The sequence below is a fragment of the Sus scrofa genome, chromosome 3, assembly GCF_054392235.1.
Source record: "Sus scrofa isolate SSC_HxYL_T2T_F1_AM1 chromosome 3, Sscrofa_HxYL_maternal_Yorkshire_Landrace_v2.0, whole genome shotgun sequence".
Taxonomy (NCBI): Eukaryota; Metazoa; Chordata; class Mammalia; order Artiodactyla; family Suidae; genus Sus; species Sus scrofa.
Window position 1 is genome coordinate 6,435,162 of NC_139385.1, and position 16,866 is coordinate 6,452,027.

Below are 16,866 nucleotides of genomic sequence, written 5' to 3' on the forward strand. Positions count from 1 at the left end.
AGGCTCGGGTGTTGGCTGGAGCTGGGCAAGGGCCAGCGGGGGGCGCTTTCCCACATCCGGGGCTGGCGCGGTCATTACTGGTTTACTGGCTACAGAGTGGGCAGCGGGGTCAGGAGGGCGGTGAGGCCGGCAGAGGACCATGGCAAAGCCTCCCCGACGAGCCGCAGCCGCGCCCGCGCCCCTCATCCGGGGCCCTCCTCCCGCCCGCTCTTCCGGGGCCCTCCTCCCGCGCCCTCATCCGGGGCCCTGCCCCCGGCAGCGGACACCGCCCCCGGAAGTGCCACCGAGAAGCGCCGGCCTCCGAGCGGGCTAGAGCGACCCCCGAAAGGCAAGGCCGGCCCCGCGAGCCAGGGTGTCCGCGACGGGACGGCCGCCTGGCCCGCCCCTCCGCTCGGGTGAGTCCCCGGAAGCCGTTCTGGGGCGGCGGTGGGCCGGCCTCTTACCGAGCCTCCCGGGGAGGAGGAGCAGGAGGAGGCTCCCGTCCCCAGGAGAGCGCGGGGCCGGGCCGCCCGGGCCCGTTACGCTTCGGTCGGGCTTCGCCCCGACGCCTCGCGGGCCGAGGGCCCCGCCGTCAGGACCCGGTGACCGTGCCCTGCTGTGAGCGGGGTGTCTGCGGCCCGCTTCGCCCTTGGGGGCCCGTGTCTTGAGCTGCCCGGGAAGCGGGAGGAGGGCAGCGCCGGCCGAGGCCTTCTGAGGGCCTTTCCCAGGGGGTGGAGGGGGGACGGCACCCTGTCCCTGTCGCGTCCTTGCGTGTGAAGGACAACCTGTCAAACCTGTTTGAGTCGCAGCCCTTCCCCGGGTTACTGTCAGGATGGTGGGAAGGGCCTGCCTTCCCGGCCTGGGTTTCCGAAGGGTCCGACCCCCGCGCCCCCACCCCCGGCCCCACCGTGGAATGTGGTTGTTAGGGGTCGAGTCCCTTCCGTAATTCAAAGTGGGCGGACACGTGCTTGCCAGGTAATTGCTCAGGGGCCTGCTTGAAAAACCAGTGACGAATCGTAGCTAGTGTGTCTGTCTCAGCCTGGCGAGAAGTTTGTAAATGCCGAGCATTTTAAATTTCCGCAGAAACCTTTCCACTATGAAATTGTGCCTTCTTGATTAAAAAAAAAAAAAAAAAAAAAAAAAAGCCACAGATTCTGAATGAGTGGAGTTCACGTAAACCTGCAGACTCGGACCCTTAAATATTTAAAAATGGGATTCTTAAATATTTAAAAATGCAAAATGCTCCTTTTTTTTTCTGCTGTTTGGGTTAGGTCAGTCATTATTAACGATTTTTCATTAGGTATCTGCAGTGTGTAAGGTACTTTGCTAAGTCCTGAGGGTGTAGGATGACGGGCTGTTTTCACTTGTCACAGTAATTTCTCCTCCTCTCACCCTGCAGTGATGGTCCTTGTCCTCCAGCACAGGGATGGAGGAACTATCGGCCCAGGAAGCAGCAGGATCTCCAAGGGTCCCGTTTCAGCCTTTGGAGGCCTACGCTGAGGGTCTGTCCCCAACACCTCAGTTCGTGCAGGACACCGACATGGAGCAGGGGCTCACTGGGGGTAAGGCCGAGAGAGCACTCGCATCCAGGAGAATGGGAGTGTGGACGGGCTCCTGGGCCGGGTGTCAGAGAGGCAGGGGACTCCCCTGAGAGGATGGCCCCTAGAGGGGAGGTGGGGAAGGGGCGGATGACATGACTCCATTAAGTCCCCGACCTGGGTCCCTCTGTTGAGGTCAGCCTGTCCTCTTTTAACAGGCAGAATGGTACCCACACACCCTGCTGTGGCTGTGTCTCCTTCACACAATCTTTGCTTCATCCCAGTTGGCACATTTAGAATAATCTCCAAGATACGCTGCTTTTGCCCCATCTCCCAGCCCTCGCCTTGCTTTCAGTTCCTCTTAGCTGTAGGGCCTGGCCCTCCCCGCTCTCTTAACTTAGTTTCTTCCCTCTTTGACCTTTTGTGCTTTGCCATCTGCTGTTCTGTCGCAATTGCAATGTTTGTGACAAATTTTGGTCGAGAAAGCAACCGTTGTAATTCCTTGGTTGAGCCCAGTGCCTAATGAGAATGTACACGTACTGGGAGTTCCCGTTGTGGTGCCTCGGAAACGAATCCGACTAGGAACCATGAGGTCGCAGGTTCGATCCCTGGCCTCGCTCTGTGGGTTAAGGCTTTGGCGTTGCGGTGAGCTGTGGTGTAGGTGGCTGATGTGGCTTGGATCCCATGTGGCTGTGGCTGTGGTGTAGGCCGGCGGCTGTAGCTCCGATTGGACCCCTAGCCTGGGAACCTCCATATGCTGTGGGTGCAGCCCTAAAAACAAAACAAAACAAAACAAAAAGAATGTATATGTATCATGTATTCACTATAAAATTTATGTGTATTATTTTGATATACATATTGATATAATATTGATATATGTAGATATCATCTGGTACTGTCTTGTACTGGTTTTATTTTGTACAAACTTTGTCTTCAATTGCTTGCGGCCAACTTCAGTGCCCAAAATAACTTGGGTGTTGGGAGCGCCAGCCGCGTGGCACAGTGTAGAGCGCGTTGTGAGACGGAGGAGGAGCCGATGAGGAAACCGAAACCGAGGGCCGTTCCTTCTCCTTGGGAGCCTTATGCACGGGTCTCAGAGACCGTGCTCATTCGCGAAAGAAAGGTTTCATGACGTTGACAGAATGGTATCTGGGAGCGGGTCCAAAGCCTGCCACATAACTTCAACCCGGACAAGTCACTGCAAATCTTTATGCTTTGCTTTGCCCCCCCATCTGCAGAAAAGGTAACGGTGCCTCCCGTTTTGCTAGAGGGCTCTTGGGTCCTGGGGATATAGTGAAATAGGAGCTTTCATAGTGCAATCCTGCATCACTGGGTCTCAACGTGTCAGGAGAGCGTGCAGGTGCTACGAACGTGTAGAACACACTCAGTACGTGATAAATGTTCACGGGAATGTCGGTGTGAGGAAGGGTCCCGCTGACTCTCTCGGAAGGGAGCCCCTCTTGGAAGGGAGCCCCGGGGACGGGCTGCTCTCACTCTTGGCTCCTTTCTCCTCCCTCAGCTCCACCTGTTCCCCAGGTGCCTGCTCTTCCCCACGAGGGAAGCCCAGGAGACCAGGCAGCTGCGCTCTTGACAGCCAGGTACCAGGTGAGCTGAGGAACCCTCTGCTTGTCCTCAGGGACTCTTGCCGCTCATGGAGTGTGGGCCTTTCCTCATCCCATCCATAACCCTTTGCCTGGAACCTTTTTAAAATAGTGGACCTCAGGTTGGGAACCGATCATCGACACAGACCTGGACCTCACCCAGCCAGCCCCCTTTCCGCCTCCCCGGGACCAGCAGCAGGCACTGTTGCTTTATCCCTGGTGCTGTCCTGGGCGCATAGGAGATGCGAAAGGGTGGTGGAACCGAGTCCCCGGATTCGCCTCTGTTCCCCCTCCTCTCCAGTGTCACCCCCACTGTGCCATCTCCTCCATTCTCTGGCCATGATGCTCTAGTGGCCTCCTTCCCCAGAGCAGCCAGGCTGTGTTATTTCAGGAGTTTGTGACATTCGAGGATGTGGCTGTGCACCTTACTCGAGAGGAATGGGGATGCCTGGACCCCGTTCAGAGGGATCTCTACCGAGAAGTGATGTTAGAGAATTATGGGAACCTGGTCTCACTGGGTAAGGATTGTCTCTCTTACTTTTCAGTTTGCCCACTAGGATTTCTTGACTTGCCTGTTTCTGAGTAGATGTGAGGTCTCTGAGTGTGACTCAGATTCCAGGTCTTAGCATCCCGAATCCTCCGTCTTTCAGGTCATCTCCTGTGGGAGTGGGTTTCTTTGGGGGCTTTCAAGGGGAGACCTTCTCTACTCCTTAGCCTCAGTGTTTCCTGCTTTTGTGGGTCATCTGTTTAGAAAAGGGAAACTTGCTGGTGCTTTGCCTACATTCTCACTTTCCCTCTCTTTTCCTTTTCCTTTTTTTTTTTTTTTCTTCTTCTTTTTATATGAGAGAGACTCTGGGGCCTCCCAACCCAGAACCGGCCACTTTGCATCATCGTAATTGAGGGCCCCGTATCTGAGAGTTCCCCATGTTTCTCGGAAGAAGAAATGCTTTTTTCTTTTTTCTTTTTAAAGATAGGCTAAAATGTTTGTTGAGCAATCCCTCACCTTTTAAGATCCCTACTTTCATCTGCAAGCAGACAGGATTCGAGAGACTTGATTTAGAGGCATGACTCACTGTGAGTCCATTTCAGTGAGTCACCCAGACGGTAATCCTGCGCAGCCTTACTCGAGTGGCGGCGGCGGCGCGCTTGGTCTCAGACAGAGTGTCTCCTGTGTTGCTGGGTGTGCCGTTGGCAGCTGAGCTTAGGAAACCTGTAGTGCTGTAGCGAAGCATCAGTACACATTGTTGGCACCTTCCCCCCTTGATGTGAGCCTTGTTCCTTTTTCTGTTTTTTTTTTTTTTTTTTTTTTTAATGTGTGTACTTATCACACTTTTCCTCTCTCCCCTTTTCTCTCTCTCTCTTTTTTTTTTTTTTGCTTTGCCTCTGCTGGTGGCATCCAGGGTGCTGCTTTTTCTCCTTGATCGCACTCAGAATTAAAGAGAGCTTCTCATCTGTGGGGAGGCAGTGCCCACTGGGAAGGTTTTCAGTGTGTTTTCCATTCCTCGCTCTCTGATCTTTATAGGCATACTTCTCCGCCTTCCCACCACCCGGATTCATAGTGTGAATTCCTGCCCGGCCCTGAGTCATACCCAGGCAAGTGCTTTCTCTGGAGAAACACTTGCAGTTCTTTCAGCAGGAATCTCCAAGAGATGGCCCAAGTATCGGCTCCCCATCGATAGTGCTCGTCCCTGCTCGGAAACTCCTTGTCCACGATTGTAACATTGCAGCTCCTCAAATGACCTTTGATAAGTTTCAAAGGGCCACGGAAGCCTTCCGTTGCAACCAGCATTTTGAGCCCTGAATTCTGAGTTCATTCAGAAGCCGTGGTTGGTGGTCCTCTCCTTGTGTTCTCAGAAACCGCCAAGTTCAACTCCAGCTCTTCAGTCGTGATCTGGTCGTGTTATTTTAGAATGTGAACGTGCGCCGTGTGCTCCTCCCTTTCTGAACTTGACCTGGCCCCTCTATTGCCTGACTCTCCCGGGACCCCGGGCCTTGCTCAGATGTAACGTTTGGGTCTTTTCTCTCCTTTAACTCCCCATGGCCCCCTCCAGGATCTTGCCTTTGTCCCCTTTTTTCTCTGTGGTGCTGTTCAGATTGATGCATGTATGTGACCTTTCAGATCAAGTGTTCCTTAGCTCTGTCCTTGATGGAGGGGAAATGGGAGGGGCAGAAGAGTTCAGTTTCCTTATTTCAGGCCGTCACATTGAATGTATATTTAACAGCTTGTAAACTGTAAAGGGATACGTAATTGTAACCTACTGTACATTTTATCTCATAATTATATGATTTCCAACAGTTAACCTGTCTACTTTTTGGAGTAAAGAAACATCTTAGTAGTTCAGTCAGTCTAATAGCACAGCATGCTCTTAGACTGAGTTATCCCATTTCCTCTGTCATCTCTGTACACTCACACAGACCAGGCACAGGTTCACACAAGAGACCCTCTCCCTCGGCTTTTGTGGCCAGGGGAGCAGCATCTCCTTCGTAATTATGTTTTACAGTCTTTGGGAGGTAGTTTTCACATGTGCGGGTTCAGCACACTCCACCTGAAATTTATAAGTTTGCACATTTCATTAGCTCAGCTTGATGTTTGGCATCGTAAGATGAGGACTTTGTACGCCAGTCTCTGACGTAGCAGCCCTGTTTTCCAGTTGATGTCTTTATCCCATGGTGGTAGCTCTGAGCTGTGCTTGTCGCAGACATCAGAACTTTGGTCCTTTGGTTACGTGTTTCCGCTGAACAGGAGCAGTAGTATTGAATATACAGAGTACGAACAGAGCGAAAGAATAAAAAGTAGGCAAAAGTCACCATTTTCTTTACCAAATCTAAAAAGAAGCCTATGCTGCTGACAGTGAGTGAGTCACTGGCTTGAGGGGCATCCCCAAAGAAAAGTTATCTACGACTTAGAGCTGGAGACTGAGAATGGGAAACAGGCCTGGATTACATGGGGCAGTGTGGCAGGTACCCTATAAAATGACAGCATTGAAAATATGCGTACCAAAATTCTACTTGATGATGAATGAGTCGTAAATCAGGAATGTTTGGCACATAGCCCTTGCTTTTTTTTTTGCTGTTTACAGCTGTACCTGTGGCATCTGGAAGTTCCCAGGCCAGAGGTTGAATCGGAGCTGCAGCTGCCAGCCTGTACCACATCCTACACCACAGGCATGGCAACGCCAGATCCTAGCTGCATCTGTGGCCTACACCACAGCTCACGCCAACACCAGATCCTTAACCCTCTGAGTGGGGCCAGGGATCAAACCCACATCTTTATGGATACTGGGCACATTTGTTACTGCTGAGCCACAATGAGAACTCCCCAGCTCCTTGCTTTTTGATGTTGATGTCATGAAGACAAATATATTATTTTATTGTAATCATTACTATTTAATGAGCTAGTTACTGTTTATTGAGCTAATTACTGTTTTTTTGTTTTGTTTTGTTTGCTTTTTTGTCTTTTTAGAGCTGCACCCACAGCATATGGAGGTTCCTAGGCTAGAGGTCAAAGTGGAGCTGCAGCTGTTGGCCTGCATGACAGCTGCAGCAATGCTAGATCTGAGCCATGTCTGCAGCCTATACCACGGTTCATGGCAATGCCAGATCTTTAACCCACTGAGTGAGGCCGGGGATCGGACCCCGCGTCCTCATGGACACTAGTCGGGTCCATTAATCGCTGAGCCACGGGAACTCCCTAATTACCGTTTATTGAGCAGCCAGTTTGTTTCAAGGTACTATATATGTATCATTTAATCCTTACTAGAACCCTGTGAGCAAGTATTACTCTATTTTATCTACCTCTTTGTCGTATCGGCCATTCCAGAGGCATGTGGATGTTCCTGGGCCAGGGATTGAACCTGTGCCACAGCAGTGACCTGAGCTGCAGAAGTGACAACAGGTCCTGAACCCTCTGAGCCACAAATTACTCTATTTTATACCTGAGGAAATTGAGGCTAAGAGAAGTTGAGTGATCTGCACAGGATCAGAGCTAGGCTTGGGACTCAGATCTGATTCTGAAGCCTGTGTTTTTTTGCTCTTTTTTGCCTTTGGACAGCTAGTCCAGTCACACGTGTTGTTTTTTATATTTTTGTGACTCTGTACTCCGATGATAATTTTAAATGATCACAATAAATTTGACAGATAGGCATAAGGTTGTGCAGTTGGGAGTAGAAAGGGCATGCATTAAAAAAAGAAAAAGTGGGAATTCCCATCTTGGCTCAGTGGTAACAAACCCAGCCAGTATCCATGAGGACACAGGATACTGAGGACAGTCAGTATCCATGAGGACTCAGTGGGTTAAGGATCCAGCATTACGGGGAGTTGTGGTGTAGGTCGCAGACACAGCTCCGATCGCGCGTGGCTGTGGCTGTGGCGTATGTAGGCTTGCAGCTGCAGCTCTGCTTCCTAGCCCGGGAACCTCAAAGTAAAATTGTCAAGGGATACATTCCATTCCATTAAGCATCCACACAAGAATGATACTGCGAGGGAGAGATTCAGTTTGTGTACCGAGGACCAGAAAGAAAGGCATGAAGCTTTCAGATGGCTAAAACCTTAGCACAGCACTGACACAGGCAACAATTAGGTAGATTTTACATGTTGTTTTTAAAGAGCAGATGAAGTTAAAAATAAATCTAATTAGGAGTTCATTTGTGGTGCAGCGGGATAAGGATCTGTCATTGTTACTGCCGCAGCCAGGGTTGCTGTTGTGGTGTGGGTTCAGTCCCTGGCCCAGGAACTTCCTCATGATGTGGGTGTGGCCAAAAAAAATTAAGTAATTTTAGATAGGAAAATTATATATGCTGCCCTATACCACAGCCATGGCAATGCCAGATCCAAGCCGTGTCTGTGACCTGCACCACAGCTCATGGCAACACCGGGTCCTCAACCCTGTGCGAGGCCCCGGATCGACCCCACGTCCTTATGGATCCTAGTTGGATTTGTTACCGCCACAACAGGAACTCCTAGTATCCGATTTCTGATAGTTACTTCATTTTTTTTTTTTAAAGGAAAGCAAGTGTAGGAGCTATAGACCAGATTTGTTAATATAAACAAGAATTCCACAAGTGTTCAAATTATTTCTTAATAATGGAATTTTCTCAAATTGATTATTGTTCAGACTGTCCCTAGGGGTTTAGATTTTTATTATGAAGAGATTTTCATTTTTTTTGACAGTAAATGTTCTCTTTTTTTTTTTTTTTTGTCTTTTTTTTGCTATTTCTTTGGGCCGCTCCCTCGGCGTATGGAGGTTCCCAGGCTAGGGGTCGAATCGGAGCTGTAGCCACCGGCCTAGGCCAGAGCCACAGCAACTCGGGATCCGAGCCGTGTCTGCAACCTACACCACAGCTCACGGCAACGCCGGATCCTTAACCCGCTGAGCAAGGGCAGGGACCGAACCCGCAACCTCATGGTTCCTAGTCGGATTCGTTAACCACTGCGCCACGACGGGAACTCCATGTAAATGTTCTCTTAGATTGAGTTTAAATAGTCAGGATTCCAAGTCTGTTGAATCCTGGCTTTCTGTTATTCAAATTAACTGATTTTCTGGGGTTTGTTTTGGTTATTTTTTTTCCGGCCGCACCCACAGCGTATGGAAGTTCCCAGGCTAGGAGTCTAATTGGAGCTGCAGCTGCCAGCCTGCACCACAGCTGCAGCAATGCCGGATCCAAGCACCACGTCTGCAACCTATACCGCAGTTCATGGCAATGATGGATCCTTAACCCGCTGAGCAAGGCCAGGGATCAAACCCGCATCCTCAATGGATACTAGTCGGGTTTGTTAACCATTGAGCCTCGATGGGAGCGCCACAATTATTATTTTTTACTAGTAGATTATTTGAAGGCCAATTTCTGAAATAAGATTGTCTATTTGAACCCTAGCTCCACCTGCCGAGTTATCACGACCTTGGGCAGGTTACTTAACCTCTCTGAGTCTTAGTTTTCCCCGTTTGTAAAATTGGTACAGTAGTAATTCCTGCCTGATGAAGGTATAGTGACTATTATTCAGTGAGTGAAAGCTTCTAAAACTCTTGGCATGGACTTTGTATCTACCAAATGCTTAGTAAATCTTGGCTTAATATTTTGATGATACTGATGATACAAGTGCCCTTTACGTCTGTATCTTGAACCCTGTTCTCTCTCTTAAAGTGCAGTCTTTTGTCTCTACCTGCCCACTAGGAGGCATCGTTTACCTTCCTGCACTGCTGTAAACACACGTCCAAATCCAGCTCCTCATCCCACATGAAGATGATCTTTTTTGTGGTGTGTATGTGATTTAAGTGTTGATATAGAGCAAATAAATAACCAGAATTTGCTTCAATTATCAAATATTAGAAAAACTATAATAAACATCTCAGTTGGAGTTCCCGTCGTCGTGGCTCAGCAGAAATGAATCCGACTAGCATCCATGAGGACAAAGGTTCGATCCCTGGCCTCGCTCAGTGAATGAAGGCTCTGTCATTGCTGTGAGCTGCAGTGTAGGTCACAGGCATGGCTCGGATTCTGCGTTGCTCTGGCCGTGGTGTAGACCAGCAGCTAAAGTTCCAATTCTACCCTTAGTCTGGGAACCTCCATATGCCGAGGGTGCGGCCCTAAAAAGACCAAAACAAAAACAAAAAAACTCAAATTAAAATTTGCAAATTATGTTATCAGAATTCTGAGTAGAGTAGTTGCTGATTCACGACATGCTAACTTTTTTTTTTTTTTGGCTTTTGTCTCCTTAGGGCCACACCTGTGCATATGGAGGTTCCCAGGCTAGGGGTTGAATTGGAGCTGTAGCTGCCGGCCTACACCACAGCCACAGCAACGCGGGTTCTGAGCCACATCTGCGACCTACACCACAGCTCACGGCAACACTGGATCCTTAACCCACTGAGTAAGGCTAGTGATCAAACCCACGTCCTCATGGATGCTAGTCAGGTTCACTAACCACTGAGCCGTGATGGGAACTCCCATGCTAATTTTTTTAAACTTGCAAAACTCTTTCCTTTGAAGTATAGGACCTTAACTAAAAGGGAATTGCCTCTGTGTCCAGCAGAAATTCAGAAACAGAGTATCTGCCTTTCTTAGGTTTATTCTGATCTCCCTGCTGGTAGGCTTTTGCTTGGAATCCTAGTAGGGCAAACAGCTTTATCATTTTTCATGTACAAATCCCTTTTTATTTTATTCATTCATTCATTCATTTATTTTTGGCCGCCCAGTGGCATGTGGAGTCCCCAGGCCAGGGATCAGATCCAAGTCACAGTTGAGACCTATGCCACAGCTTCAGCAACACCAGATCTTTTACACACGGTGCCAGGCTGGGGATCAAACCCTCGTCCTAGTGCTCCAGAGACACTGCCAATCCCATCGCACCACAGCAGGAACTCTCAGAGCCCTTTTAAAAACACTGATTATCTATTGCCACTTGGGCACAAAATTGGCACTCTGTGAGTAGCTCTTAAATAAATGAGTCAAGTGCAAGAGACAAGATGACAAGACACATGGCCCCTGCTCTCGAAGAGTATAAATCAGGTAGGGATGATACTACCTGAAAACAATTTTTAAAAATCTGTAAACTCCGGAGTTCCCATCGTGGCGCAGCGGAAATGAATCCGACTAGGAACCATGAGGTTGCAGGTTCAATCCCTGGCCTCGTTCAGTGGGTTAAGGATCCGGTGCTGCCGTGAGCTGTGGTGTAGGTCACAGACGGGGCTCGGATCTGGCGTTGCTGTGGCTGTGGCGTAGGCCGGCAGCTGTAGCTCTGATTGGACCCGTATGCCATGGGTGCGGCCCTGAAAAGACAAAAGACTAAATAAATAAATAAATAAAATCTATGAACTCCATTGTATAAAGAGATATTAGGAAAGAGAAACAGTATATTTTGTAGGCATTCAGTAAGCAGAGAGAAAGGCTTTTGGAGATGAGGGACTTGGGCTAGACCTTGTACGCTTGCTACCACAAGCTTTATGGTCTGAATACCTGTAAACACTGCCGCTTTGCGGAGTTCCCATTGTGGCTTAGCGGGTTACGAACCTGACTAATATTCTTGAGGACGTAGAGTCCATCCCTGGTGTTATTCAGTGGGACCCCTAACCTGGTAACTTCCATATGCTGCAGGTGGGGCCGTAAAAACAAGACGAAGCAAAATAGACAACTGCCCCTGTGATGCTATAATAGTCCTGCCCTCCAAAGAAGCACCTTCCTCTTGCTTCTGCTTTAAAAGAGATCAGATCCCAGCAGTCCGTTATGCAAGCCAGAGAAGGCCCATTTGATGTGAAAATGCACTTATGTTGCATTTTCTTTACTCTAGCATATGTCGTAAGTTATTTCCATCTGTCTCTGCAGTTAAGAGTATAAGGTCCTTAAGGGGGGTGGCCCTTACCTGCTTGGGTTCTCTTATCTCCTACAACTTTGCTTGTATAAGGAGGCTCCCCATAAGCGTTGAATAAACAAGAGTATAAGCTCCTGATTGGTAAGCACATGTCATATTATTATTTGTTTCCTCATGTGCCCTGAAATGAAATTTTTTTTTTTTTTGTCTTTTTGCTATTTCTTTGGGCCGCTCCTGCGGCATATGGAGGTTCCCAGGCTAGGGGTCCAGTTGGAGCTGTAGCCCCCGGCCTATGCCAGAGCCACAGCAACGCGGGATCCGAGCCGCATCTGCAACCTGCACCACAGCTCATGGCAACGCCGGATCATTAACCCACTGAGCAAGGGCAGGGACCGAACCCGCAACCTCATGGTTCCTAGTTGGATTCGTTAACCACTGCGCCACGACGGGAACTCCATGAATTGTTTTTGAGCTTGGTCCTTGGAATATTTGCTCAGTCTTCACTGATTCTGTGGCTACAGTTTAGCTCAGCATAACCACAGGTGCTTGAATATTCACCTTCCTCGAGTCCAGCAGAGTTACATTTTGAAGAGCTCCATTTTGACCGGGTCGAATACTTGTAGACCTGGTCTAATACATAGATTGGTCTGTAGGTGACAGATGAAGAGTGATGGTGATAATTTCTGTGAGGACAGTTGCACACTCATGCACAAATTCCCTTGTCTGAGTGATGTTAAAATGAATACTTATGCTCCCCAAAGTCACTGACTTGCTTCTGGATCCCAGATGTGAGCTCCTTGTAAAAGATCTTTGCCTTTCTCGCTCTCCAGGCCTTCCTAGCGTCTTCTAATAATGTACTTTCTCTCTCCATTAACCGTTAATTAAGAGAAAAAGTGGCTACTGTGTAGTGTCTGGGGATAAATTGCCACATCGCGTTTCCTTCTCTGTGAGCAGGATTTCCACTTGCCAAGCCTGATGGGATCTCCCAGCTGGAGCAAGATCTACAGGTCTTTGATCTGGAAACTGAGCATAGAGACGTCTTAAGAGATGACTGCTCAGGTGAGTGAGGCAGAGTCAAACAGGTGGAGTGAGGGAAGCAAAGTCTGGTTGTTGAGCCAAGCTGTAGCTGCTTTGGTAGTCAAGGGAGAGCTCCATCTGTATCCCAGAATGGAGAGCTCCTTCCTTTTCCCTTCGGTTTTGATGAATTCTTTGCATTTATTTCGTCCTTTGTCTGTAAATTGTACCAGGTCCCTATTCAAGTTGCTTCTCCAGAATTCTGTCGCACTTTCTCCCTCTTAGCGCCTTTGAAACACCTTACTTGGTTATCTTCTTGCTCTGCTGAGCATGCCTGTCTTTCTACCCGACCCTGAACCACTTGGATGCCGTGTCACTGCCCCTATTCATACCCTCACATATGCTGTTGCGATTTTGTGCCTGTGTTTCAGAGAAAAGAAGCTTCTCTTACCCTGGTAGAGTGTAGCTTAATTTCGTTTTCTCCTTAGTTTTCTTTTTTGAAGCACGGGGTACAGGTTACATTTGCATTTTCTATTTATACATTGAATCAGATGGAGAGACCAGAGAAGAGAGCGAGCGGTTGGTTCCTAAGCAGAAAATGCCAGAAGAAGTACACTCCTACAGAGTGAGAGTAGGAAGACTCAAAAAGGATATCGCCCAAGTTCCGGAGGCTAGAGATGTGTATAAGCCTGAGGACAGACTAGAAAGGCTTCAGGAAATCCTAAGGAAATTTCTCTTCCTGGAGAGAGAGTTTAGGCAAATAACCATCAGTAAGAAAACCTTCACCAGCGAGAAGAACAGTGACTGTCATGAGCCCGAAAAGAGCTTCTGTGTGGACTCCGCTCTGGACGCAGATCAGCGAGGGCTCAGAATACAGAGTGTGCACGACACGGACACGTGTGACCCGAGCCTCCCCCGGAACTCAGCCGGTCCACGTGAGCAGGCACATCTGGCGCGGGATGTCCAGGGCGGTGAGTATGAGGAAAGCTTACTGGGACTCTCTCACCTCGGTAAGTGCGAGAGCCTTCCGCCCCCGGAGAAGTCCTATAAATGTGATGCGTGCGAGAAAACCTTCCATCAGAGCTCAGCCCTCTCGAGACATCAGAGAATCCACACTAGAGAGAAACCTTACAAGTGTAGAGAATGCGAAAAGTCCTTCAGTCAGAGCTCAAGCCTTAGTCGACATAAAAGGATACACAGCAGAGAAAAGCCTTATACGTGTGACGCCTCCGATAAGTCCTGCGACACGTCTGAGACGTCGTGCAGTCAGAGCTCGGACTTGATGCAGCACAAGCGGGGCCACGCTCGAGCCAAGTCTTACAAATGCGGCGGCTGCGAACGAGTCTTCAGCCGCAGCGTGCACCTCGCGCAGCACCAGCGAGTTCACCGAGGGGTGCCCTGTGCGTGCGCCGTGTGTGGCGGCGACTTCTGTCATACCTCATACCTGGCCGAGCACCAGAAGGTCCACTGTGAAGAGAACGCCTACGCCTACCGGGAATGCGGCTTGAGCTTCATCAAGCCGCAGGGACTTGACCCCAGGGAGAAGCCGCATGCGTGCAATGACTGCGGGGAAGACTTCAGGTTGCACTCCCACCTCCTTCAGCATCCAAGGCTTCACGCCGGCGAGAAGCCGCACGAATGTGACGCGTGTGGAAAAGCCTTCCGTCAAACCGCCCGCCTTACTCAGCCTCACGCCGTCCACAGGAAGGAGCCGTCCCACGAGGGTGATGATTTGGGGGACCGTTTCAGGCCCGGCTCCGATCTTGTCCTGCAGCAGGAAGTCCTCGCCAGAGACGACGCCTTCGACGGTGACGCGTGGGACGGTGACCTCAGTCAGAGGACACCCCTTGGGCACCGCCAAGGGATCTATGCCAAAGAGAAACCCTACGAGCGCAGCGAACGTGGGGAGCTGTTCGGTCAAGTGCAGGCCTCATTCAACATCTGAGAGTTCCTGCCGGGGAGAAGTCACACGGGTGCCGGCTGGCCCTTCATTCAGCACCGGGGCGAACCCCTCTGAATGTGGCACGGGAGGCAAGCTGCCGGTCGGTGTTAACCTCTTGGCACCTGCAGACCCGTACCAATGAGAACACCTCCAAACATATCGAATGTGGTAGATGCTTCTTGCTGTTTCCATAACGCAGTTGCCGTTGGAGAAGTCATACTTGAATAAAAGTCCATCGCTGTAATGAATGTGAAAAAGCCTTCAGTCAGAGAAACTGCCTTGCTGAGCATCGAGTTCATTTCATGCAGGACGCCTGCGACCATGGCACCTGCGTGCGTGTGGGAAGGGGCAGCCATAGCCCAGCCCTCACTCAACAGCAGAGCGTCTGTACCCGAGAGACGTCGTTTGGGGAGAGTAAAGGCCACCCGCCTTTCGAGAGCAGTCCCAGTCTTTTCATCAGCGGAATGCCCACGCCAGACCAGCGTCTGATACCATGCCCGTGGAAACGTCTAGCACCGTGTTTCAGCCTTTGTTCGCTGCTAGAATATTGGGGGAAAATGACTATTCGTGTGTGAAATGGTTGCTCCGTAGTCCCAGTCTTTTTCGTTGCGGAAGCAGCGTTTCTGAGCAGTGACTGGGTGCTGGCAGTTTTCTCATGGCAGAGGCTTTGGTTTCATAGGTGTTATAAATAGGTATGTGTACTTTATTTGTGGAACGCGTTTTAAAGCTGTTTTTATTTTAATGTGGCCTATAAACATTTTCATTTTCCCCGAAATTGGTTCGTATTGTTCACAGCTTCTCTAAGGTACATTATTAATACACCGATGTTAAAACATACCAACCTTTGGGAAGTTTCTCATTTAGCTTTTTCTGCTGTTCTCAGCCAAAGTTCTCCCCAAAACAGACTCTTAGGCCTGCTCTTTTCTTAGGACCCTGTTCCTTTCCAGTCCCAGCACTTGGGTTCCTCTTGCTTTCTCCCTTCTCTTGAGCACTTTCAGTGATGGTTCCCTAGTTCTAAGCTTTGCCCTGGCAGGTACGCCATCCCTACCTACTGTTTTAATGTCTTCTTGCTGAATGCAAAGCATTTTCCCTTAAAGGAACTGGATTTACACATATCGTCCAACCATGAACGTGAAGGATTCTGTTTCCCCTGAGTTTGTGGCAGGCAACTAAACATTTTCGAGTGACGCCCAAGTTCTTAGCTCTATTAGCCGTCACCGCCCTCTAAAAGAAATGAAAAAGACACGAGGAAGCCAGCAAGACTGGTGGTGGCTTAGCTATATTCAGTGCCTAGTCTGTATGCCTAAGTTCAGGATTATTTTATATGTGTCCGTTGACGGCCAACAGAATGCTCAGGTCTGCTTTTGATAGAGCAGGACACGACGAACACATCCTGAGAGATCGGAGAGCTTGGTGAAGGAGGGCCGCCTTCCATCACAGGTTCTGCTGTTCTTGTGTGATCTCTCTAGAGAGTGTTCCAAAGATGGCAGATACGCCTGGAAAAGGAGCCTGTTACACTTGCTTCACTCTCCCTTGGATTCCGACACTCAGTTTCCCCTTATCAGTCCGGGACAATATTTGAAGTATGGGGGCTTTGTGTATAATTGTTTATATATGTCACCGTATTTTTTGTATTTTACGCGCGTCTACAGGCCGCATAAAAGAACATGACGTCTTTGAATGATGCAGTGATCACAGATGTTGGCTCCAGAGTTCAGGGTCACGGTCGTAACTCCTAGCAAGAGTTCATGGTTCTTTAGATGACGGCAAGGCCTTGTATTCTATTTTCCCATCTTAAGCGTCATAACATTTTGTGAATAAGACAAGTGTTACTTAAAATTCTAGTTGTCGTTCCAGCAATTGAGGCTTTCATAGTTCATGTTTGAAATATTCACCAGGGAGCCTCAACAAATATATAAAGATTCATTGCTTACTCCGTAAGCCTCTTCTGGCTATAACCTCTAGGATACTTCTACCACTGTATTTTACCTCTTAGCCATCAGCGAGCATAGGATCTCATCAGGGCAAGGTAGGGACCTAAATGAATCGATCTAAATGTAAAAGCCAATGAAAAATGCATGTTTTTTTTTTTTTTTTTTCCTGTCTATGAACATGTATACCTTTATGAATAGAGATCAGTAGTCACCTCTGGCGGTTATAAGACAGAGGATTAAGTAGCAGAAAATGTAAAAATCACATGTATGCATTTGGTTTAGGAATGTGCTTTTGTACTTCCACTTGAATAAAGGTGTGTTTGATACTCTGAGAATCTGTTTCTGAAGTCCTCAGCCAGAAGCATTTGGGAACCTTGGAATCACCGTCCTGGCTGCAACTCCCTTCCTTCTAGAAACCTGCTTCACAGCAGGAGTTGATCTCTGTTCTTCATACGGATACAAAGCTTGCTCTTCCACAAGCCTCTGGGATAAAGTCTGGACGTTTAGAATTTAAAGGGTTATTCGAAGGGGCGCAGTCAGCACATTAAGAGTAA

General features: G+C 49.0%; 1 protein-coding gene across 13 annotated transcripts; it reads left to right on the forward strand.

The window, feature by feature from the left end:
• The first annotated feature begins 316 nt into the window (after positions 1-316).
• Positions 317-16,644, forward strand: ZNF655 (zinc finger protein 655). 13 transcript variants are annotated; one of them, XM_005661867.4, is made up of 6 exons: positions 317-395; positions 1,379-1,541; positions 3,037-3,122; positions 3,510-3,636; positions 12,377-12,481; positions 12,988-16,644. In XM_005661867.4, exons 2-6 carry the CDS (start codon positions 1,406-1,408, stop codon positions 14,379-14,381), a joined length of 1,848 nt encoding a protein of 615 aa, XP_005661924.3. In that variant the 5' UTR covers positions 317-395; positions 1,379-1,405; the 3' UTR covers positions 14,382-16,644. The 13 variants fall into 13 exon arrangements, with proteins under 13 accessions (XP_005661924.3, XP_020941791.2, XP_020941793.2 ...); XM_005661868.4 differs by lacking the exon at positions 317-395 and adding an exon at positions 445-954; XM_013995382.3 differs by lacking the exon at positions 317-395 and adding an exon at positions 445-597.
• Positions 16,645-16,866: the final 222 nt, after the last annotated feature.

Bases quoted from the DNA above. Each gene is read 5' to 3' on its own strand.
- ZNF655 (XM_005661867.4), top strand. From the start codon at position 1,406: ATGGAGGAACTATCGGCCCAGGAAGCAGCAGGATCTCCAAGGGTCCCG. The intron at 1,542-3,036 runs GTAAGGCCGAGA...CTCCTCCCTCAG, and splicing joins GGAGCAGGGGCTCACTGGGG to CTCCACCTGTTCCCCAGGTG. The intron at 3,637-12,376 runs GTAAGGATTGTC...CTCTGTGAGCAG, and splicing joins TGGGAACCTGGTCTCACTGG to GATTTCCACTTGCCAAGCCT.